Here is a 25,069-nt window from a genome sequence, read left to right as displayed (position 1 = left end):
AGCTACCCATTCTTCTTCTACTGTGTTTCTTTCTGCCATTCCTGTCAATTGTTCCCTTATGCTCTTCCTGAAACTCTCTACAACCTCTGGTTTAGTCAGTTTATCCAGGTCCCAACTCATTAAATTCCCACCTTTTTGCAGTTTCTTCAGCTTTAATCTACAGTTCATAACCAATTGATTGTGGTCAGAGTCCACATCTGCCCCCGGAAATGTTTTACAATTTAAAACCTGGTTCCTAAATCACCGTCTTACTGTTATATTGTTAACTGTTAATATAGTGTATGAAATTAGTTTCTGATAGCCAGTTTTCTTTGAATGTTTTCCCTGACTCTTTCCACAACTTTGAAGGTTCTCTTTCATAATGTGGTCTACATAACATGATAAACCAGAGATTGCATGAATGAATGAGTGAAGAATGAATGAATGAGTGGAGAAGTCAGTTGCTGTTAATTACTACTATAATGACATATTTTCTTAATTTTGTTAGAACTGTCAGTTATGGCCTATATATTTGATGGACAGATATTATGTTTTGTTTATTTGTGATATTGTTAGAATTTTATTCACCAGTCCCAGATTATTCTTATAACTGCCCTGTATAAGTTAAAGATACTGAATAATTTGATACTAATAACTGATTTTTTTTATGTGGAACTATTTTCACATTTGGCTTATGTGTTGGAAAACTGATAAAGCCTTCATGCAATTATTTATTTATGTTAATTTTATTGTCTGTTTATGTTTAAGCCAATGGATTTATAGTCTTTGTGTATGCTGTTAGGACCTAATGAATAAACCACCTGCTCCCAACTTCTGTAGGCCTCTGATGATGTACATAATACCAAACAACCAATCCTTTATTAACATATATTTTATGCTACTATATGATCGTTGTTACAAAGTAAATATTTTCATTATTTCAGGTGCTAATTTTGTTCTGTGAATTTGTTAGGGCCAAGCACCTGATACAGAAATTGGCCGTGTTTATGTATATGATCTGGATGATTGGGATTTACCAGACAAAACATTTCATTGGGAAACTTCAGAGCACCCATTGTTTCAGCTGAACCCAAGCACAGGAATGATAACAATGCGAGAAGGAACTCCTAATGGCAGGTGAGTTTAATTTACTAATAATAGTATTGCTGGTCTTATTTATTCTGAAATTTATTTCTACATGAGAATGTATAAAGAAAAGGAACTCAGCTGTGCAATTCCAATTAAATGAAGACAGAAGAAATTGCTACGTATTAGTTGATAGCAAACAAGTGTTGAAGAAGGAATGTCTGGTCCACACATACTTCAGGAGGTGATTTCCAAATATAGCTGAGAGACACAAATAGAAAGAGAAAAAGCTTAACTTAGCTTTGATCCTTCTTCACAAAGGAAAGAGGGATAGGTTGTGAATATGTAAAATGATGGGCAGGTGACTTGGACTCCATATTGAGAAGAACTTACCAGTTGTGGGAAAAGACATTCAGTTCTGTTTAGCTAAAGTTAGAACCTGGTACCTGATACAGTATGTGTGTATGAGAGTGATAGTATGTATTAGAGGGATAGTACTACAGAGCAATTAGACAAGATACATATTGCTTATGAAGAATTAATCATAAAGTTAGACAGAATCTCAATTTATAACACCTAATAGAAAAGACAAAAATACTACTGTATGTGGGACAAATGTAAGAATGAACAATAAGGTAAAAGTGTATCTCTCACATCTTCCTTCATCCTATTATTTTCCTTGATTCCCAGGTCAAATTTACTCACTGGGTGTCTCTAATAACAGTTGTTTGTCACCCTTCCTCTGCTGTTTCAGTTGATATTTGCAGTTTAGTATTTCAAATATGTTGTTAAAGTGAGCACAAACAAATGCTACCAATCAAATGTTTTGTTCAATGTCCAGCACTGATAAAAACATGGGTTTGTTTCTCATTACAAACAAAATGATTTTTTAATGAAATTTAATGTGCCTGTTTCACAGAACAGTCTCAGGTTAGTCTAGGTCAGTATTCACTTTCATTAAATGTGTGAACTTTATCCAGTTGCTTCTGGAGTACTGGTTATTCCTCATGTTTTATTGTCACTGTTACCACATCATTAAACCAGACATCCCGTAAAACTAATTTGCAGCTTCTCTATTGAACAATCACATAAAATTCCATAATTGTTTACAAAATACTTTATACTCTTGCCAGTCATGGCTTGATAAATGAAGAACCGTTATAGCTGTTAAATGAGCCTTTATTAAAACAGCCGGTTTCATAACTTACAGCTGCATTCTTAGGTATATATAATCAGTTCGTATAAAATCCAGGTCATAATTTAATCCTGGCCTGAATTTTACATGAACTGACTATGCATACCTGAGGATGTACTAAAAGCTGTGAAACCAGTTGGTTTAATAAAGGATCATTCAGCAGCTGTTGCGGTTCTTCATACATTAAAATCACAATTGAGTGTAGCAAAGAAATCAGTGGTTTCTATCAATATAGGGCTTCACATGAAACATATGATGAGCAGTATTTTTTTGGGCTCACTGCATCGGTACACTGCAAAAAATGAAACTGCAAATATTTATCAAAACATCTGAGAAAATTTGCCTGATTATGAGAGACGTTTGGTTTATTTATTTATTTTCATCAATTTCACATTCACTGCTGTAAAAAATGCTTCCTCTAGACTTCAGTTACATGCATCTGTATTACTTCTGTATGTTATTTAATGATATCCTCTCTTCTTCCATTAAATTGTAATTCCACTCTCTTAGTCCACCTCCATTAGTTGAGTGGTCAGCATGGCGGAATGCCACGCCAAGGAGCCAGAGCTAGATTCGCGGCTTGGGCAGGAGATTTTCTCCTCTCAGGGACTGGGTGTTGTGCTGTCCTTATCATTATATCATCCCCATCTCTGATGTGCAAGTCGCCCAATGTGGCGTCAAAGGCAACAAGTACTTGCCCTCGATGGCCAGACTTCCCCAAGTGGGGGACTCCTGGCCTTCAATGCCATATGCTCATTTCCATTTTTTCAATTCTCTTAGACTCTAGCACAGAACTTCCATTTTCAATCTATGTACAATATAACTGAAGTACCTGTCGAACAATAAACCACTGAGAATCATTTTGTGCAACAGCATATAATATCCCTTTTCTAAAAAACTATACTTTGTGTAAAAAATTATGTTAAGATTGCAAACAAGGAATCTGTGTTCATATTTGTATTATATGTGTAACAAAAGGAAGCACAGTCTTCAATTTTTTTAGATACAGGTAGGAAAACCTTTTCTGTTTGCACTTGCCTTTCCACTTCCAGTCTCCATAATGTAAACATCGTGGGTTGTAGTTGTAGTGAGGTCACAATATACTAACTTATTTTGAGCTAGTTAAATGCTATTTAATTATTAATTCTATAGTCCACATTTTTAATTCATTGTTCATTGTGTTATGAGTCTCATTTTTCAGCATTTGTAGCAGAAAAGACACAACACTTCCATGTGCACCGATCCACCGTTGATCTGATTTCATTACTAATCTGCAATATCCATTCTTCCATATTGTATGTGCAGAACCCAGAATCATTCAGAAAACAAGTCCAAGTCTTTTTGAAATGAATCATACAGCATAGAGTGACTAACAAACCATGATACGCAAATTACATCTACTAAAATTCAGTTGGTTCACATCCTCTGTTGCACCACTTCCAGCACCAATCTAGGATCGCTATATTCCTGCTGGTAACAAAATTTTAAAATATTTGAGTTGTCAAGAGATGGAAGCCAACTTAAATTGGTGACCGTGACAGAACATTTATTAAATATCAGCTATTGTATGTAATTGTATTTTCATTGTACTAACTGTTTGCCTTTTTCACGGTGGAGCTATCACTCAAAATACTTCTGTTGGAATATAAAGTAAACAGAACCAAAAATCAAAACATCTAGAAAGAGATAAAGAGAAAATATAAAGTAAATATGAAAAGAAACCAATAATAATCTAGAACCAGAATGACAGGTACAAGGTAAGAGAAAACTCAATATTGAGCTTTGGTGCTTGGAGTAGTGAGTGCTAGACAGCCATCTTATGCTTCTAATATGAATACTGGAATGTCAACTCTGAGTACTCATATGTCCATTCTTAGTACTGAAGTGTCCACTCTGAATACTAATGTGACTACTGAAATTGACATGATCATGTTCAAAAGTGCAATAAAAACTCATGTGTTCACATTCAAAGATTAAATCAAAAGGGAAATTACTATGATGGTATTGGCTGAAATGATCATAAAGTTTTGTAAGGTAACACTAAATACTACAGCCCAGATTTCAGAACCCTCATCAAATGTAGCAGATCTGCAGAAACAGTTTGGTAACATTTCAGTAGAGGTAGGACACATATCAGAAAAAAGTAAAGATTAGAAATAACAGCAGGAGACATTAGCTGACAGTATGATGAAATTGTCAAATGTTTGTCAGAATTTGTCTATGTATGCAGAGAAGCTCACTACAGAAGATGCTGCCCTCAGTGAAATGGTACACACACTGATCAGTGAAATGGTACACACACTGAAGTAGAGCATTTCACCAAAAACTCCCTTGCTCTAGAGCCAATACTGACACTGTGAAGCAACACGCCAGGCAGTGTATTTATTGATTTTATTATTAATTGGTAACCTACATAAAAACATATGTTATGAGCCTCCCAATAGATAAGCAAAAGTATGGGCACAATAAGTTGGTCACCAATCCCCAAGTACAGATTGTTAAAAGTCAGCACCATTCACATTGCTGTGACCCTCAGTGACCTGAAAATTGTCACCCTCTAACTACCTGTTGTGTTGTTATTGTTGTGTGGCCTGTGGGAGTGGGTTGTTAATTGTTTAATAACAGTACCTGCACTTAATTTTAAGTGGTTTATGCCAAATGATATCAAAACAAAAATTTTTACCAAATATTTTGAATATAATTTTTCTTCTACTCATAACTTTGTATTAAAACAGTCCTAGTGTCATTTAATATTTCTTGCTACAAACACATACCACATTTGAAGGTGACGTTTATAAAGCACATAGGCGAATCCTTATTGCTTCCAACTGAAATTTATACCATAACAGCTGATTGGTACAAGTCATGCACACCTGAGATGATGTTAGTACTGGAAAATAAGCAATAAAATGTTCTCCCTTTCACATCCTCTAACCCCTCAGTGGCTGTGCTACCTATCCCCTGCCACTTAGATAAATGACCAACTTATTTACTGTCAGCTCACAGCCAAATTCATCAATATCAATTAAAATGAAGCACATCTTAAAAATTACTGTTTCTGTATTTTTATTTGTCATTGAATAAAAAAACTTAGTCTGAACAAACTGTTAATGTAGCTGACATTTTTGGATTTGACCATTAGCTACTAGGTGCATATTATTACAAAATACCATTGTGAACTGCAGGCCACACAAACACTTGATTTGGGGCACATGCAGCCCATGGATCTTAGTTTGATGATCATTGGTATAAAGGTACAGTTTGATGATCAGATTAATAGTTCTAGTAGTAATTGTTCAGAATGGATTGACTACAAAGACGAATACATTGATAACTGTATTAGCAAAGAGTGATCATGAGTGTTGCAACTGTCGGTGAGTGAATACTTCGCAAACAATGAGGCTGCAAAACCTGAACAGATTAGTGAACTGAAACACCTTAAGGAAACCCCTGACAAAGATCTGCTCGTTCGGCAACAAAATGTATCTTCACAGTTGTCCAGTTCACAAAGGGAATTGGCAAGTACAGAAAGGAGTGACACATTTCTCACCTACATTTGCACCCACGACTAAGAACAATAGTCACATGCAATCAGCAGGAAATAATAGTAATGAAAACCTGTAAGGTGCTCAATTCTCCATGAATGACCCATTGTATAATCGGCAGCGGGTGGGGTGGGGGGTGGTGGGGGTGGGGTTTGCGGGTGGGGGAGCAGTACCTAACATAACAGCTGTACTACTTGATGAGAGTTCATTAAAAGACTGTCATTTTCAGGTATATAACCCAGAAAAAGAGACTGTCCACCCTGTCATAGTCATAAAATCATTCAAAAACACTTTGCTCAGGACATGGACTGATTGACAAAAATTTAATTATGTGATACGGTACGTACAGGCTGAGGCCAAAGTATGTACAAACAATACAGCATATAAAGGTATTGACTATGAAGAGTTTGAAAACTTTTTCCTGAACAAATTTTGGTCATGCTCAGTTCAAGGGAGATTCAGAAAACAAGTGTTTTAAGCCAGAATTATTCAATCCTCAAGGCAGCTTAAGACGTTATTTTGAAAAATACCTAAAGATGATGCACTGCAGGTACAATCCTAACTCAAAACACACTGCAGGTACGATCCTAACTCAAAACACAATGTATTGCAGATACTGAAAGCAAAATTACTATTTCAAATCTGAGAAAAACTCATTCAATTTCTGGTGGCAGACATAGAATGCTTTGTGTCTATACTCAATTCACTGAATTTAATCCAGGAAGACGTGTGGTTTGTGATGTAACAGTAATAAAACAGCCCAAAGAATGTAGTTGTGATAGTATGGCCAACCTGATTCTCATGGCCAAAACTTTGTTAGCTTTGTAGGACTGGCCAATCAGCCGACAAATGCCAAATAAGTACATAAAAATGAGACCCATTTCCATCTATAATACAATGGCATTCAGAACAGATTAAACAATTGGAATGGGAACCAGAATGTCAATGGAACCCATAATTATGATAAGTGCCATAAAACCATATTTACAGTAAGTGCCATAATAACAGCAATAATAGTAATAATAATAATAATAATAACAATTCCAGAAATGTACAGTGACAGTGGTGCCCATCAAACAACAGTAAAATCTGTCATGAGAACCTGCCTGCCTTTAGTAATAATAGTAACCACCAAAGTTATTTTCAAAACAACATACAGTTATGTGGTTCAGGGTGACTGTCGAACACAACATCCTCATGGGGATTAATTGAAGTGGAAAATGAACCTAAATCATCAAATGATGGCCCATCAGGCTAAATTCAGTCTTATCTTACCCCTAGCAGATGATCAAGAAACACATTGGTGGTGGAGGAAGAGGAAGAGGGGCGGGGGGGGGGGGGGGGCACCTTGTCACAAGTTGGTTATAAGATCCATATTAGACTAGGTAATAACCAGACTGAGCCTATATGTGTATCAATGTGTAATGACAGCATAGGTCTTTGCAACTAGTTAGTAGAAGGAAAAACAAAATGTCGTTCCCCAAAGAATGAACTGATACAGGCAACAACACAAGAAAGGAGGCAGCAATACTCTGAAGTGACAAAAGTCATGGGATAGCAACATGCACATCCACAAAAGGTAGTAGTACTGTGTACACTAAGCATGAAAGGGCAGTACATTGGCAGAGCTGTCATCTGTACTCATGTGATTTATGTGGAAAGGTATCCGGTGTGATTAAGGCCACATGATTGAAATTAAGACTTTGAATGCAGAATGGTAGTTGGAGCTAGACACATGGGACGTTCTGTTATGTCATCATTTAGGAATTCAAAATTCTGATATGACAAGAGTGTGCCAAGAATACAAAATTTCAGGCATTACCTCTCAACATGGGCAATGCAATGGCCAGTGCCCTTCACTTAATGACCGAGAGCAGCAGTGTTTGTGTAGAGTTGTCAGTGCTGACAGACAAGCAACATTACATGAAATAGCCACAGAAATCAATGTGGTATGGATGACAAATGTATTCATTAGGACAGTGGAGTGGAATTTGGCATTAATGGGCTGAAAAACTGTGGCCTGGACAGTAAGAGTCCCAATTTCAGTGGGTAAGAATTGATGCACCCATGGTCTGGAAGCAGCATTTTTGATTAGTAATGAAAATATCCTTGGTCCTGGGTTAGAAACCCACCAACACTTAAATTTTGATTAATAATGAGCATTGGCAGCAAACGACTTCCAGCATAAGTCACCCTCAGTCAATCAATGGCCATGTCAAAGAGGGCGGAGGAAAGGACAGAAGTTCAAGACACTCTCTTGTCCTTGGAGTGGGAAAATGCCCCTAAAGGTGGAAGAATCAGCAATGATGAATGGTTTTAAGAAGCAGAAGGCAATGGAAACCACTGCATTAAAGACACATAATGTGTATCCACGAGGCCTGTAACTGAAAAATGTCATGATGATCTCTCCATTGGCAAAAGGTTCGAGAATAGTCCACCAGGAGAGGACTGCTGAGGGGAGGTGACCATGAGAAAAGGACTGAATAACCAAAGAAAGGATAATGTTCTATGAGTCAGGATGTGGAATGTCAGAAGCTTGAATGTGGTAGGGGAACTAGAAAATCTAAAAAGGGAAATGTAAAGGCTCAGTTTAGATGTATTAGGGGTCAGCGAAGTAAAATGGAAAGAAGACAAGAATTTCTGGTGGATGAGTGTAGGGTTATATCAACAGCAGCAGTAAATGGTATAACGGGAGTAGGAGTCATTATAAATAGGAAGGTAGGGCTGAGAGTTATGAATTGGAAGGTAAGGCAGAGAGTGTGTTACTGTGAACAGTGATAGGGTTGTTCTTATCACAATCAACAGCAAACCAACACCAAGAATGATAGTTCAAATATACATGGCGATGTGGCAAACTGAAGATGAAGAGATAGAGAAAGTGTGCAAGAACATTGAAGGGTTAATATAGCATGTAAAGGGATATGAAAATCTGATAGTCAGGAGGAACTGGACTGGCTGCATGGAAAATGTGAAGAAATCATAAAAGAAATGATCAGAAGGACTGACTCAGCTTGTAAGAAAGCCAAATCAACCTTCAGTGAAATTAAAAGCAACGATGGTAACTTTAAGAGTGCAAAGCGGATTTCCACTGTTAAATACAGAGGAGAGAGTGGATATGCAGAAAGAGTACATTGAAGGTCTTTATCAGGGGTAAGATTTGTCTGATGTGACAGGAGAAAAAACAGGAGTCAATTTAGAAGACATAGGTTATCCAGTATTAGAATCAGAACTTAAGAGGGCTTTGGAGGACTTAATATCAAATAAGGCAGAAGGGATGGATAACACTCCACCAGAATTTGTAAATTCACTGGGGAAGAGGCAACAAAATAACTTTTCTCGTTGGTGTGTAGAAACATGAGTCTTGTGACATACCATCTGACTTTCAGAAAAATATCATCCACATAATTCCGAAGACTACAAGAGCTGACAAGTGTGAGAATTATCACACAATCAACTTATCAGCTCATGCATCAAAGTTTCTGATGAGGATAATATACAGAAGAACAGAAAAGAAAATTTAGGATGTGTTGGATGATGACCAGTTCGGCTTTAGGGAAGGTAAAGGCACCAGAGAGGCAGTTATGATTTTGCAGTTGATAATGGAAACAAGACAAAAGAAAAATCAAGACATGTTCATAGAATTTGTCAACCTGCAAAAAGTGTTTGCCATTGTAAAATGGTGCAAGGTGATCGAAATTCTGAAAAAAAAAAAAAAAAATAGCGGTAAGCTATAGGGAGAGAACAGTAATATACAATACGTACTAGAGCCAAGAGGGAATAATAAGAGTGGATGGCCAAGAATGAAGTGTTCAGATTAAAGAGGGTGTAAGACAAGGACATAGTCTTTCACCCCTACTGTTCAATCTGTACATCAAAGAAGCAATGATGGACTTAAAAGAAGGGTCAGGAGTGGGATTGAAATTCAGGGTGGAAGGATATCAATGATTTGATTAGCTGATGACATTGCTATCATGAGTGAAAGTAAAGAAGAATTACAGAATGTGCTGAATGGGATGAACTGACTAATGAGTACCGAATATGGATTGAGAGTACATCAAAGAAAGACAAAAGTAACGAGAAATAGCAGAAATGAAATCAGTGAGAAACATAACACCACTTTTGGTGCTCACAAAGTAGATGAAGTTAAGGGATTCTACTACCTGGGCTCAAAATAACCAATGATGGATGGAGAAAGGAGGATGGCAAAGGGGACTAGCACTGACAAAAAGAACCTTCTTGGCCATGAGGAGTCTACTAGTATCAAGCATAGGCCTTAATTTGAGGAAGAAGTTTCTGAGAATATACATCTGGAGCACAGTATTGTATGAGATAGACTGTGGGAAAACCAGAATAGAAGAGAATTGAAGCATTTGGGATGTGATGCTATTGAATATTGCAAATTAGGTGAACCAATAAAGTAAGGAATGAGGGAGGTTCTTCGCAGAATTGGCAGGGAAAGGAATATGTGGAAACACTGAGAAGAAGAAGTGACAGGATGGTAGGACATCTGTTTAGACATCAGGGATTAACTTCCATGGTACTATAGGGAGCTATAGAGGCTGTGGCAAACTAGTCAGAAGACTGACAACAAAAAAAAGGAGCTGACGGTAGGGTTCGAGTGTGAGTCCAACCTCTCGAAGCCATGGGCCCTAGTTGCCTGCTTGGAGACCATTTGCAGCCATTCATGAACTTCGTGTTCCCAAACAATGATGTCATGTCACCAGGCCAATTGGTTTGAGGAACATACTGGACAGTTTGAGTGAATGATTTGGCAACCCAGTTTGCACGACTTGAATTCCATTGAACATTTATGAGACATAATCAAGACATCAGTTTGTGCACAACATTCTGCGCCGGCAGCACTTTCACAGTTATGAGTCCATGTCACATCGAGTTGCTACACTACACTACACCAGGCTAAAGAAAGTGTAATTACAGTTTGCATTAGAGGATGAGGAAACTAGGCCCTCTCCTATACTTTCCTGTCCAAAAATGCTGAATCGTGAGTTCAGTTGGCTTTAAGTCACATGGGGCTAGGATGCAGATGCAGTTTTTTTGTGACAGTTGAAGTGGGTGATGGAGCAGCAGAATGCCCATTTCTAGTCATTGATCATTTAGTTACTGGTTGCCTAATAGGCATAGATTTTGTGAGAGAGAAAGACACAATAATTTATTGGTTCTTAGGAAAATGTTTATTAACACACAGTTGCAGCAATATTGAAGTAATTCAGGGCAGATGAAAGTCAAATCATGGAAAATATTGACAGAGCTATTGTATACAATTTTTAGGCACTGATGACAACCATGGCACTAGCCATCCCCATAACAAAGGGTGAAATATCAGATTTAAAGGAACTAATAGGTGAATCTGCAGCAATTACACAAGAACCACAATGTAAGTTATATGATTTACTACTACAATATGTACTGGTATTTACATGAAAACCAGGCATTGTTAAAACATATGTGTACAGTATGGAAGTTCAGCCCTTGACATGTTTTGCTGGAACACCTAATGATCCTCTGGTCAAAGTGAGCAGCAGTGAGAGATGAAATCAAGCAAATGCTAGAATGGAAAATAACTGAACCATCTATGTTACACTATTGTAATCCATTGTTAGCAGAAACGAAGCCCTATGGAAACACTCATTTCACACTGGACACACAACTTATAAACAAAACAATTTTAAATATATGCACAAGACATGAAACCTTGATGAGCAATTACAAAAATTCCACGGTGTCAAATTCCTTACAAATATTAATTTAAAAAAGTTCACACTGGCAGGTTCAATTAACTCCAGAATCTAGGAAGCGTATGGCCTTTACTTTTGGTGGCAGAAGTTACCAGTTTTGTGTGCTAGCTTTCAGACTTAATGTTAGTTCTGGAGTATTTGTCACAGCTTCAGACACAGTACTACGTCCAGAACTGTTAGAAAGTGTAACATGTAAGTTGATAACATTCTCAAAGCAACAGTTACTTGGGAGGAACATTTACATATTCTAAAAAGACCACTAGAAAAATTTTCACAAACAGGAGTAACAGCAAATTTACAAAAATCTAAGTTTGCAAAAGAGATCAGATTTCTAGGACTGCAAGAGAGAAGGTCAGATTTCTAGGACATATAATATCCTCACAAGGGATAGGGCTAGATCCTGATAAAATTAGCACAATCAAGAATTTCCCATATCCAGACACCAAGAAGCAGTTAAAAGCATTCCTTGGACTCTGCTCATTTCTTGAAACATTTCATTCCTGACCAATTATTGAACAGCACAGCATTACTAAGTTTACTTAAGAAGAACACTTTATGGCTTTGGAAACGAGAAAGCACCAATGACTTTGACACAGTAAACAAGTATTAATTAGTTCAGATATCTTGTGTCACCCTAATGTGAGCAAAGCTTTTGTGTCACTACAGATGCTTGAAACACAGGTTTGGGCTCATGTCTGTTTCAAACTGATTAAGGACAGGATATGTATGAAGTAAAAGTGATCAGCTTTGCTAGCAGAACACTTTCTGAATGTGAGCATTCTTATGAAGCAACGGAATTAGAAACACTACAATTGTGTGGGCATTCAAAAAGTTCAATTGCTACATGTATGGTGAAAACACAGTTAAAAAAGGATAAAAGATTACACAATAAAACACAGTAAATATTTGACCAATTTCTTCATGAATAGTATTTATCGGATATAAACAAAGACATAGACGAATAAATATATTTATAAGCATGCTCCTAACATTTTTTCATGTCACTGTGGAGTACTTTGGCCTCACACAATTAATAGTAATCAGCCACTTTGACCTCCAATAAGTCATGTACTATTCAAGTTACTTGCCTGTAATTCATACCAGTTTAGGTTTACACTAATAGCTTTCTAAAGACACAGTGATCAACAAAATCGCATGAACTGTTTTGGTTTTGGAAATTCATTGCTGGGTGTTATTTATATAATTTACAGTCAGATACTAAACTTTAAACTAATAAAGATATTGATTACACCATCATAATCGTCGTGCGAATAACGGTAATGTACATCTTTATTTTTAAGGTATCATGATTCCTCTAGCTGTTATTAATCTCGACATGAGCTTTGAAATGTCTGCTATTATGGTTTCACAAAGTCCACCATCTTTGGCACTCCCGACATACACATTCCTTCATCGACACAAATCCAATAGAATTAAAGATTTGTACCCTGAAGAAGTTTCAATGTACACAAAACCAGTGAGCAGACAATATGTAGGGCAAGTACTTACTGCAAGAATATTTGTTGTACTGAGTGCTGAATGAACTAAGAACATCAAACCTCAAGATTCCAGATTTTGCTTTAGAATAAGCATCAAATTTTCAACATATCTATAAACCAGTGGTATGAGGTCTACACTAGCTGGTATTATATTTATCTGTTTGTGTACAATTAGAAGAAGACATGCAGTAACACCAACTCACTTTTATCTATGATTTTCTGCATTTGTTATAATGTCAAGTATTTTCACCTGCATAAGGTGTGTGCAAAAGTGTGTGATAGACTTACACAATGCTGAATGCTTTACATGCTTAACACATTTTAATGCTGTGACAGGTATTTTCTGAAGAAAGTAAAGGATTGTTGTGAACTAATAAACAACTGTGAATATAGTAAAATGCCAGAGAATGACACCCTGCCAAGAAATGAAAACAGCCATACAGGTGCACTGCACTATTTATCACATATCACGTAAACACAACACAGTCACACTCCTGTATGTAATGTACTGTGCCCTATTCACAAAGTAAACACCAATAGTATACTCACACAACATATGGCTTAGCAACACGAATGGTAGCGTGCTGCTGATGTGAAAATTGTAGAGGTTCAAGTCTCTGCTCTGTTTTTAATAAGCAATTGTTTGTTTTGTAATTGAATCATTTCTAGTAGGTGTATTTTGGTATTTTGCACTTACATACTGTAAGCAGTGAAGTGTTTTACTGACCTTTCTCTAACCTGACTTTTAAGTGTATGTAATTACTTGAAGTATTAATTTCATGATTTATGAATTTTCAATTCAGATTTTTGAACCATATTTTAAAAATCTCAAAATATGTTAAATGAACTTTGTAAAAATTTGTGTCTGGTAATCAGAATAACATTAGCAGGTAGAATGACTTGGTCAAGAAAAATCTGTAAATGTAAAAACCCACAGTAAATAAGAAATAACATAGTGAAGAACAAACTAGTGGTGTGCATCTGATAAACAGTGACCACTGTGTGTAGGGGACATAAAAATTACTGCAACACGTGAAATCTTGATCCTTAGTGGAATGCTAAATAGACATTAGGACAAATGAATATCATTCCTGCCGAATATAAGATATACACTTATCTTGGGAACAAATTGAAGCCTTTTCCTTCAAAAGGGTATGCTACCAAAAGGGTGTTGTTGGAGTCACATGCACAGAAACTCAAAATGCATCTCCAGCACCAATCCTCACTGAAAAAGTTCCACATCATATAAACACTGTGTGCCACGTCCAGTGGTCTGCTTGAACTAAGCCATGGTGCACCAGTGGCCAAATGTAATTGTCGGCGGAATTCTGTGCGGTGGATGTTATTGACCATTTAAATATACTCATTAATACATGTGCAAGAAAACTAACTTGTGGACATGTTAATATTCATATTAACTCAATAATTTTTAATGATATGGATATAATAGAGGGAAACATTCCACGTGGGAAAAATATATGTAAAAATATATGTAAAAAGAAAGATGATGAGACTTACCAAACAAAAGCGCTGGCAGGTCGATAGACACACAAACAAACACAAACATACACACAAAATTCTAGCTTTCGCAACCAACGGTTGCCTCGTCAGGAAAGAGGGAAGGAGAGGGAAAGACAAAAGGATATGTCTGCTTGTGTCTGTGTATATGCGGATGGATATGTGTGTGTGTGTGCGAGTGTATACCTGTCCTTTTTTCCTCCTAAGGTAAGTCTTTCCGCTCCCAGGATTGGAATGACTCCTTACCCTTTCCCTTAAAACCCATATCCTTTTGTCTTTCCCTCTCCTTCCCTCTTTCCTGACGAGGCAACCGTTGGTTGCGAAAGCTAGAATTTTGTGTGTATGTTTGTGTTTGTTTGTGTGTCTATCGACCTGCCAGCGCTTTTGTTTGGTACATCTTTCTTTTTACAATAATTTTTAATGTTATAGATAAGCAATCTACTATCCAAACAGAGAACAAACTTTCAGCTTTGTCTGTATTTCCATGAAGTCATGTTATTCCAATGCTGTGAATGATGTCCAAGTATTTCCTATTGACAGAATATGAGAAAAAATGAAACGTTTTTGTTATAAACCTATGCTATCAACTATTGTAAAGGAATGAATCCAAGATATTTTTATAATGTATGTGTGTTTCTCTGTGTGTTTTAATTCTGAATGCACCTTAGAAGTGCACCCTTTCAAGGGACTTAACGCCATTGCACAAACACTAAGCCTTGGCTTTTCTGTGAGTATGCTTGCGAACAGTGGGGTGGACAACCTGGAAGACAACAATGTGTGCACGCGCCGCAAGCATTTCCAGGAGATCAAACCAGCCAGCCTGGTGATATCACGCAGCTGCGTCTGCTGTTACCATCCAAGTCTAATGTCACAGTCCGTGTCTGATGTTGCTCCTCTGATGAAATTGCAGTCAGCATTGTTTCGTGTGCACAACTCAACAATTGTTCAAAATCAACGCCCACCCTCAGAGCATCGTGTTGCTCTTATGTCCCACTGATAAAGGTCGAGTGTACCAAGAACTTCACCATAACCGAACAGAACCACTGTTTTTATCAGGCAAGAAAAAGGAATCTACATATTAACTTTTCTTTCCAATGTTTCAATGTACAAAGATTGGATGACTGCTCATGACTGAGCAGTGAATTTTATCATAGTTATTCAGGGGGTGCTGTAGTATCCTTTTCTAAAAAACTATATTTAATGTAAAGATTTATGTAAAGAAAGGGGCCAAAGAGTTGAGGTTCGTATGTGCATGATCTGTGCAATAAAAGAAGCTATAGACTTAAAGTTATTTAGAGAGCATCTAGGAAAAACCTGTCTGTAAGCACTTGTCTTTCTGCTTTCAACCTCCATAATGTAAGCGTCATGTGTTCTAGTTGTAGTTATTTCACAATATACTAACTTATTTTTAGTTACTTATGTGCTATTTTATTATAAATCCTCCCGTTTGTATGTTCATTATCATTATTTGTTGTATTATGAGTCTTATTTTTCAGCATTTCTAGCAGGGAAGACATAACACTTTGATGTGGCTGCAATTCACCATTGGCATGATTTCACTACTAATTTGCACTTTTCATTCTTACCTATTGTGTCTGTGGAACCTGCAGTCATTTAGAAAAGAAGTCTGCATTTGTTTTAAATCAATCATACAACACAGAGTGACTAACAAATCTATCTATCTATCTATCTATCTATATCCGAATCCCGCTCCAGCTACTGCCGGGTCTGGGTGCTGACGAGTCCTCTCCATTTGGCTCGGTCCTCCCACCACTTTTCTTCCTCCACTTGCTGCCAGGTCACACCTCTCCTTTCAACAGATATTCTCACTCCCATTTCCCACCGTGTTCTTGGGCGCCCTCTAGGTCATTTCCCATCCATCTTTAGTTCTTCCATAATTTTGGGGAGTCTCTGCCCATGCATCCTCTTAACATGCCCGTACCATCTTAATCTCTTTCTTTCAATTTCTTCTCTCATACTTTCTTGTTTGAGGTCCTTTCTAATCTCTACATTCCTTACTCTGTCCATTCTTGTTTTTCCCTTAACTGCTCTGAGAAATTTCATTTCCCCTGCTTGCAGTCTGCTCCAGTCCCTTTCTTTCATTGTTCATGTTTCTCCACCATAGGTGACAATAGGGAAGTAATAATTCATATACATCAGGAGTTTTGATCTTTCTGAAATCAACAAATCTAACAAATCATGCTATGCAAATTACGTTTACTAAAATTCAATTGGTGCACATCCTCTGTTGCACCACTCCCAATGCCAATCTGGGACTACAATCTTCATTCTGGTAATGAAATTTCAAAATGTTTGAGTTGGAAGATGTGGAAGCAAACTTACAAAGATCAAACTTATTTTCATAGTATGTCCACATAACACAGGAATAAGTTTGATGTTGTTACATGAAGTGATGCATATTTTCAGTGGTTTGTTGTTCAGTATATACTTAAGTTATATTGTTCATAGTTTTCCCACATGCATTATAAATATTCTGTCCCTGTTCAATACAGATCATGCTAGTGTTTATAAGTGGCTCCACTTGAGGACTGTGGAACTGACTTGCATGTTACATCTGCTGTAACCTGTTGCATAGATATCATCTGAATGTAAGTACTACGCTCTAACCAATGACAGGTTGATATCACTGCCACCTGGAATTTCTATTCTATGCTTTTTCTATATACATGTTTTTATCTTTCTAATAAAATCCAGGATGGAATGTAACAATATTATAAACAGGAAAGTTGCTACTCACCGTATAGTGGAGATGCTGAGTCACAGATAGTCATAACAAAAAGACTGTCACAACATAAGTTTTTGACCAACAAGGCAAAGGCCTTTTTGTTACACCTATGTTTTTGTTATGCCTATCTGAAAGTATTGGTATGGAGTGTAGCCATGTATGGAAGTGAAACGTGGACAATAAATAGTTTAGACAAGAAGAGAATAGAAGCTTTCGAAATGTGGTGCTACAAAAGAATGCTGAAGATTAGATGGGTAGATCACATAACTAATGAGGAGGTTTTGAACAGAATTGGGGAGAAGAAGAGTTTGTGGCACAACTTGACTAGAAGAAGGGATCGGTTGGTAGGACATGTTCTGAGAGATCGCATCGAGAGATCACCAATTTAGTATTGGAGGGCAGCGTGGAGGGTAAAAAATGTATAGGGAGAACAAGAGATGAATACACTAAGCAGATTCAGAAGGATGTAGGCTGCAGTAGGTACTGGGAGATGATGAAGCTTGCACAGGATAGAGTAGCATGGAGAGCTGCATCAAACCAGTCTCAGGACTGAAGACCACAACAACAACAACATCTGAGACTCAACATCTCCACTACACGGTAAGTAGCATCTATCATTTTCATTATATTTTTATTCTATCTGTGCTTATAGGTCAATATAACAGGTTAATATAATAGGATAGATAAAAAATATACTCACCAAGTGGCGGCAGGACATGCACATAAAAGTAGGTTATAATTAGGCAAAATTTTGCAGCCAGTGGCTCATTCTTCCAGCACAATGGTTGAAGGGGACAGGAAAGAGGGTGAAGGAAAAGAACTGGAGAGGTCAATGAAAAGGGGTAAAATTCGGAAAATTCACCCAGAACCACAGGTCAGGGCAGATTTACTGTGTGGGATGGGAAGGAAAGACTCATTGTTGGGGACTGAACCGGACAAGATTTAGAAACTTGAGAGCTTAAAGATGGAAGACATGGTAATATGTAAGACAGATATCACTGCTGAAACATCATGTATAAGTTAGTAAGAATGAAAAGCTAAGTGCTTTGTACATAACAAAGGTGGGAGAATGATGTCAAAAACAGACAGGTTAGAAAATGAAAGACGAAGAAAACTAAAGCGAAGTGGATAAATGAATAGTTACTGTGAAGAAATGCTGAGACAGAAGAAATTAATGTAAATGAAAGCCAGGTGGGCTGCAAGAACCAAGGACATGTTGTAGCACTAGTTCCCACTTGTGGAGTGTTGAAAAAACAGGTGTCTGGGTGAAGAATACAGATGGCGTATGTGCTGAAACAGGTACCGAGGTCACAAGTGTTATGTAATAGAGCATGCTCTGCAAAATGATATTGTGTGTTGCTAGTATGTACCCTCTGCCTATGCCCATTCATCCTAACTGATAATTTGGTAGCAGTCGTGCTGATTTCACAGGAGGTTCTCCCTTTGGTAGTACACATTTTGTCAATTACAGGGTTGGTATAGATAATGGTAGGAGGGTGCATAGGGCAAATCTTGCAATGTGGACAGCCCCAGGGGTAGGAGCTGTAGAGTAGGGAAATATTGCAGAAGGGGCATAGGGCCTGACAAGAATATTGTGGATATTTGGAGTGGAGGGTGAGGTGTGGTAGTTAAAATCTCAGACAGAACAGATCTCTTTTCTGGGCATGATTTTAGGAAGACATGGCCTTGTGAAAGTTGTTAATTGATACATTCCAGACCAGGATAATATTGAGTGACCAGTGGTGTGCTCTGAAGTTGTTTTTTGGAGGGATAAGCAGTACCAGGATTGGATGTGGTGTGTATTGCTGTAAAAAGTCTGCATCCAAACAAATACATTTGTCTCGAATGCCATTGCTGTATTTGTTCAGATGCAGACTCTTCACTGCAATACACCACCATTCTCACCTAAGCCTTCACTCGACGTATTGACCTAGTTCAAAAGCAGATTTTCCAAGCCATCATATCAAGTCATGGCACTGCTGATCCCTCCAAAAAACAGCTTCAGAGCACAGCACTGGCCACTCAGTAGTATCCTGATCTGGAATGTATTAAGCAGCTTCTCTGACAAGGCCACAACTTCCCAAAATCATGCCCTGAAATAAGATCTGTTCTGTCTGAGATTTTACCCATCAAACCTAGAATATCTTTCCATCAACCTCCAAAGCTCCGCAAAATTCTTGTTAGGCCTATGCTTCTTCTGCACCCATCTACCTGTCCTATTGCTCCTACCTTCATTCTAGGTACCTGCACAGTCACCAATGGTGTCTGTTCTTTTGGACATGTCCAAAAGAACAGATACCATCTTCATATAGTTAAGGCTAACCGGCCATTGACCTTCTTTTGCCAGAACTGTAACGGGCTTGGTAAGATTGTCTGCTGTGAGTAATGAGTGTAATGGGCAGGGGCACTACGAATGTAGTGTGTGGACTTTAAGCTGGGAATGTGGGTCTCATGGAGAGAGTGCAAGGGATAAGTCCCTGCAGTCTATCCTCTGTGCCCTTGGTGGCTCAGATGGATAGAGCATCTTCCATGTATGCAGGAGATCCCGCGTTCGACTCCCAGTCGGGGCACACATTTTCAACAGTCCCCGTTGATGTATATCAATGCCTGTCAACAGCTTAAGGCCTTGATTTAACTATCATTTCACATGTAAACTTCTCCAGTACCATTGTACAGAATGGTACACAGACATAAATAAATAAATGATGCCATGAATAATTAATAGTTAGTTAGTTTCACATTTCATGGATCATTTATATGATTATCGAAAATGATATGGAACAGTTCATTTTACATTTACATTACATACGCTAATGAAACTTACCAATTCCTATCCACTATGATTCTATGGTAAGTGGCAGAATGCTGCTGTTGCTCAGCTGGGAAGTGTAGTGGGTAGGATGCTTCCCATTTCAGGGCACAATGAGAGGTAGTCAGAACCTTGGCAGGGACTGTGATACAGTTGCTCCAGGCCAGGATGTTATTGAGTCACGGGTGGAATGCTCTTACCATCTTCCAAAGTCCTACTGTCTGGGCACAAATGAGTGATATCCTACCCACTACCCTACTTATATCCTCCTACCACCACCTTTTCCACTCTGGTCACAAGCATCACTTACTCCATCAAAGGCAGGGCTACCTGGGGGAGCAGTCATGTGCTCTACGAACTAAAGTGTGGTCACTGTCCTGTTTTCTGTGGTGGTATGAGAACCAACAAGCTGATTGTCCACTTGAATGGTCACAGACGAACTGTGGCCAAGAGACAGCTGGACCATCCAGTTGCTGAGCATGCTGCTCAAAACAACGTTCTTCATTTCAGGCATGTTCCATCTGGATCCTTCCTATCAATACCAAATTTTCTAAATTGTGCGGGTGACAACTCTTCCTCCAATATATCCTACATTCCTGTGACCCCTCTGGCCTCAACCTTCATTAGTCCCTGTTCTTCTTTTTTTATTTTATTTTATTTGGTATGCATATTCCATAGATCTGTACATGCGAGTGATTCACCTGGATGTGGAACGTGTCAATAAAGTTGTACAAATACAGTGAATGCAACAGAATAGTAATATAATACAATGATGTAGATATTAATAAGTATCACTTTTTCTCATTTACAAGCTGTCATTTAACTAGTATAGCAATTCACTCTATAACATTAACATTATAACGTTAACATAATATTGTATCGTCCATCTGATAACTAAGAGACTAAATACATCTACTATTAAGGGAGTGCATTACTTCTGGAAAAGAATTCATCTAAGGAGTACAGTGGATGGTCAAGCAGGTATTTTTTTAACGTACCTTTGAACAGCATTTCATTTTCTCTTGTACATTTAATATAATTAGGCAATGCATTAAAAGTCTTTATAGCAGCATACTTTACTCCCTTCTGTACAAGTGATAAATTTTTTAGTTCGACATCTAGATCATCTTTACCTCTAGTATTGTAGTTATGGTACGAACAGTTTGTTTCATACTGAGCATAATCTTTATTCACTACATTCATCAGAGAGTATATGTACTGACATGTTGTGGTCAGTAACTGTGTGAAAATTTTCTACGTGAGGTTCGTGGAGGAACCCCACACATGATTCTGACTGCTCTCTTCTGAGCAGTTAAGATTTTTTTTCAGGCTGGTGAGTTACCCCAGAAGATTATAACGTAACTCATTAATGAGTGAAAGTATCCAAAGTAAGCTGATTTTAAAATGTTGAGTCTCCAAGATGAGTAATGATTCTTAGAGCAAAAGTTGCTGATGAAAGCCTTTTTAGAGTAAGGGACACATGCTGTTCCCAGTTGAGCTGTCTGACTGACTGTCGGTGTGAGCCCCCAGAAATTTAGTGGAGTGCACCTGTTCTAGTTCCTGGTTGTCATGAGCAATTACCATATTTTCTAGAATTTTATTTCTTGTGTGGAACTGTATAACATTAGTTTTTTTAATATTAACTGAAAGAGAATTAATTGAAAACTGAGCTGTAACTTCTCTGAGTATATCATTAACATCAGTCTCCAGATCAGCAGTAGACTTACCATCTACTACAATGCTTTTATCATCAGCAAACATTGTGAATTCACAATTTTTACTAATGGACAGGGGTAAATCATTAACATATATTAAAAACAGCAAGGGTCCAAGGACAGATCCCTGGGGAACTCCATGCTGAATATTGCGCCATTCAGAATTCACTACATTAGAAGATCCTTTGTTGCAGCCATTTAGAACCACCTTTTGTTTCCTGTCTTCAAGATATGATTTTAGCCAGTTACCTATAGGCCCTTGGATTCTGTGATGATAGGCCTTCTCCAAGAGTATCTTGTGGTTTACACAATCAGAAGCCTTGGAAAGATCACAGAAAACACCAGCTGGTGACTTCTTACTATTAATAGACTCCAAGACATCATTTGTGAGTGAATATATGGCACACTCTGTGGAAACCCCTTTTTGAAAACCAAACTGTCTGTGGTTAATAATATTAAGTTTATCAAGATGTGCCACAGTCCTGTTATACACTGCCTTTTCAAGAACCTTTGAAAATGTTGTTAAGAGAGAGACAGGACAATAATTTTTGACATCTGTAGAATTGCCATATTTGAAAAGGGGTCTCACAATGGTATATTTCATTCTCTCTGGAACAACTCCCTCATAAAGAGACGTGTTGCAAATAGGAGCAAGTGCTACACTCACATCACTGCTGCAAGCTTTCAACAGTTTACTAGAGATGTTATCTATACCTGAAGATCCTTTACATTTCAATGAGTGAATAATTTTTTTTATTTCATTAACAGTTGTGGGTGTTACATTTATATCATTAAAACATTGTGGGAGCTTCCCTTAGGTCATCACTGCAACCTATTTGAGAAGTGACAGTTAGAAAGTGGTCATTAAATGTGTCTGCTATCTATTTACTATCAGTTATTTCCAAATCATTAATTTTTAGGACAGCAGTTTTTACATTGTCCGATGGTGTAGTACCTGTTTCCCTCTTTATTACATTCCAAATCGTTCTGATTTTATTATTTGAACAGTTAATTTCAGATTGTATGCGCATACTTTTAGATTTTTTAATGACTTTAGTTAAGATTTTACAGTATGTCCTATAATAGTTCATCTGGGGGGAATTATTGGATTATGTGGATATTATATACAGTTCTCTTTTTCTCTGGCATGATATTTTTATGCCCTTGGTGAGCCATGGTTTTTTGCTTGATTGCCTGTTCTGTAGTCTACAGATCATTTTTGGAAAGACACTTTCAAACCTCCAGTCAGTCTCCCGAGTGCATAATTTGAAGTTTTGGATATTTTCCTCATTCATGTTTCTAATGGTTTTCCACTGTACACTAGTATTTGTATTTAAGTTGTCAATTGTGAGTATTTGCCCATCATGATCAGAGAGACCATTTATGACTTTTTCAACTTTGATGTGATGAGTTCTACTCATATCTACAAAGATATTGTCTATTAGAGTGCTGGAATTGGCAGTAGTTCTTGTGGGAAAACTGACAGTGGAGACAAGATTGTAGGTATGCATTAAATTTGCAAACTCTGTCTTGGAAGATGAGCTTTCTAGGAAATCTGTATTAAAATCTCCAGTCACTATAATGTTCCTATTTTTCCTTGTGAGATACAATAGCACAGAATCTAATTGTTTCATGAATACTTTAAAATTACCAGATCGGTATTAAAATCTCCAGTCACTATAATGTTCCTATTTTTCATTGTGAGATACAATAGCACAGAATCTAATTGTTTCATGAATAATTTAAAATTACCAGACTGCTACAATTACCAGTTTCTTGTTAGCTTCTACTATTTCTGTACCACATGCCTCAAAGTCTTTCTCTACACATTATTTCTCTACATCTATTGTATTAAAGGACAGGCTGTTTTTCACATAAATAGCTGCCCCACCTTTGCACGTATGCTTTCTACAAACTGAGGTAGCTAATACATAGTTTGGAATATTGAGCATTTTGATGCCAAAAGTGCATGGTGTTCTGTCAGACAGAGAATATGAGCACAATTTGCACCTGTTGGTTCATCAATATTTATAATGAATTGGTCTAACTTACAGAGCAGGCTTTGAATATTTTGGTGAAAAATTTTGAGCTTATTTTTAATTACATGATTGGTTGTGGTGCTGCTACTGTTGGGACTGAGTTTTATTTCTTTTGACATACCAATATTACAGGAACACCCACCCATCCCCTTGCCTGTAGCCACTCCTGAACAGCACAGCCTTGTATTCCGCCATTGCACCCATTAGTCTTCTTGTCCCTCCTCTACTTCTCTCCTTTTCCACTCCAACCCCTCCCCCCTCCATTTCTAGCCTCATGACTGCACCTATCTCTCCTACCTTGTCTCCAGCTTGCCCTGCATGCTCCCACAAGCAGCACATTACTGTCTGCCACCCATACCTCAATCACCCTTACTCTGTTATCATTGCCCCAGCAGTCTCCTGACCCACACCACCCAACTTGCATCTACCACCATGTGCAGTTGCTTGCAGTCTGACCTCAGTGACTAGATACAGTGGTCATTTTGTGTGTGAGTTGTACTTGCATAAATGTGCATGTGTTGTCTACTTTAGATGGAGACCTTTGGGCAAAAAGCTCACATGTTTAGCAGTTTTTTTGTTGTGCCTGTCTGTGAGTCACCCTCTGTAATACCGTCATATTAGGGAACATCCAGAATATTTGAACAGCAGATAAAATATTTTCAATTACTAATCTTATTACACACCAGTTGCATACAAACAGACACATATCCAGAACAAGTGAACAGAAATCTCAGTATTCACATATCAGCCCATAGAAACTTCATAAGAAGACAGCCAGAGTAACACTGTCTACTAAATGAACAAATGCAGCAACTAGAACAATATTTTGCAGGCAAGAACCTCAGCCATCTACTCAGTAATACTACAGACAAAATGACTATGTTGAGCTACCTACTATACTGATACTGGACTGCAGCTGGCAACCCCATCTAATTGCTCATAGAATTTCACACCACATTTGAAATCACAGGTGGTTAGTATATGTTGAGAGAGTTTGACTGTGCCCTAATCAAAGTTTACCTTTAGTCAAGCTAAGGAATCTTCCACCGGTGTCCTGTGCAAAGTGATGGTATTCCAAGGATTACACTTGGACAAGAAGGTCCTACATGTCAGCCTTGAGGCCGCAACACTTTTCGCCCATATAGCACTGGAAGATTCCTTATCTCTGGACAAACATTTCGA

General features: G+C 37.8%; 1 protein-coding gene across 1 annotated transcript in view; it reads left to right on the top strand.

The window, feature by feature from the left end:
* Positions 1-25,069, top strand: part of LOC126088338 (neural-cadherin-like) — a 296,369-nt gene that overhangs the window by 84,442 nt on the left and 186,858 nt on the right. The window contains exon 8 of the mRNA XM_049906473.1: positions 953-1,116. Coding sequence (XP_049762430.1) covers positions 953-1,116 — 164 coding nt within the window. The remainder of the gene's footprint in view (positions 1-952; positions 1,117-25,069) is intronic.

The sequence above is a fragment of the Schistocerca cancellata genome, chromosome 6 (genome assembly GCF_023864275.1).
Source record: "Schistocerca cancellata isolate TAMUIC-IGC-003103 chromosome 6, iqSchCanc2.1, whole genome shotgun sequence".
NCBI lineage: Eukaryota > Metazoa > Arthropoda > Insecta > Orthoptera > Acrididae > Schistocerca > Schistocerca cancellata.
This window is presented reverse-complemented; position numbering and strand designations above follow the sequence as displayed.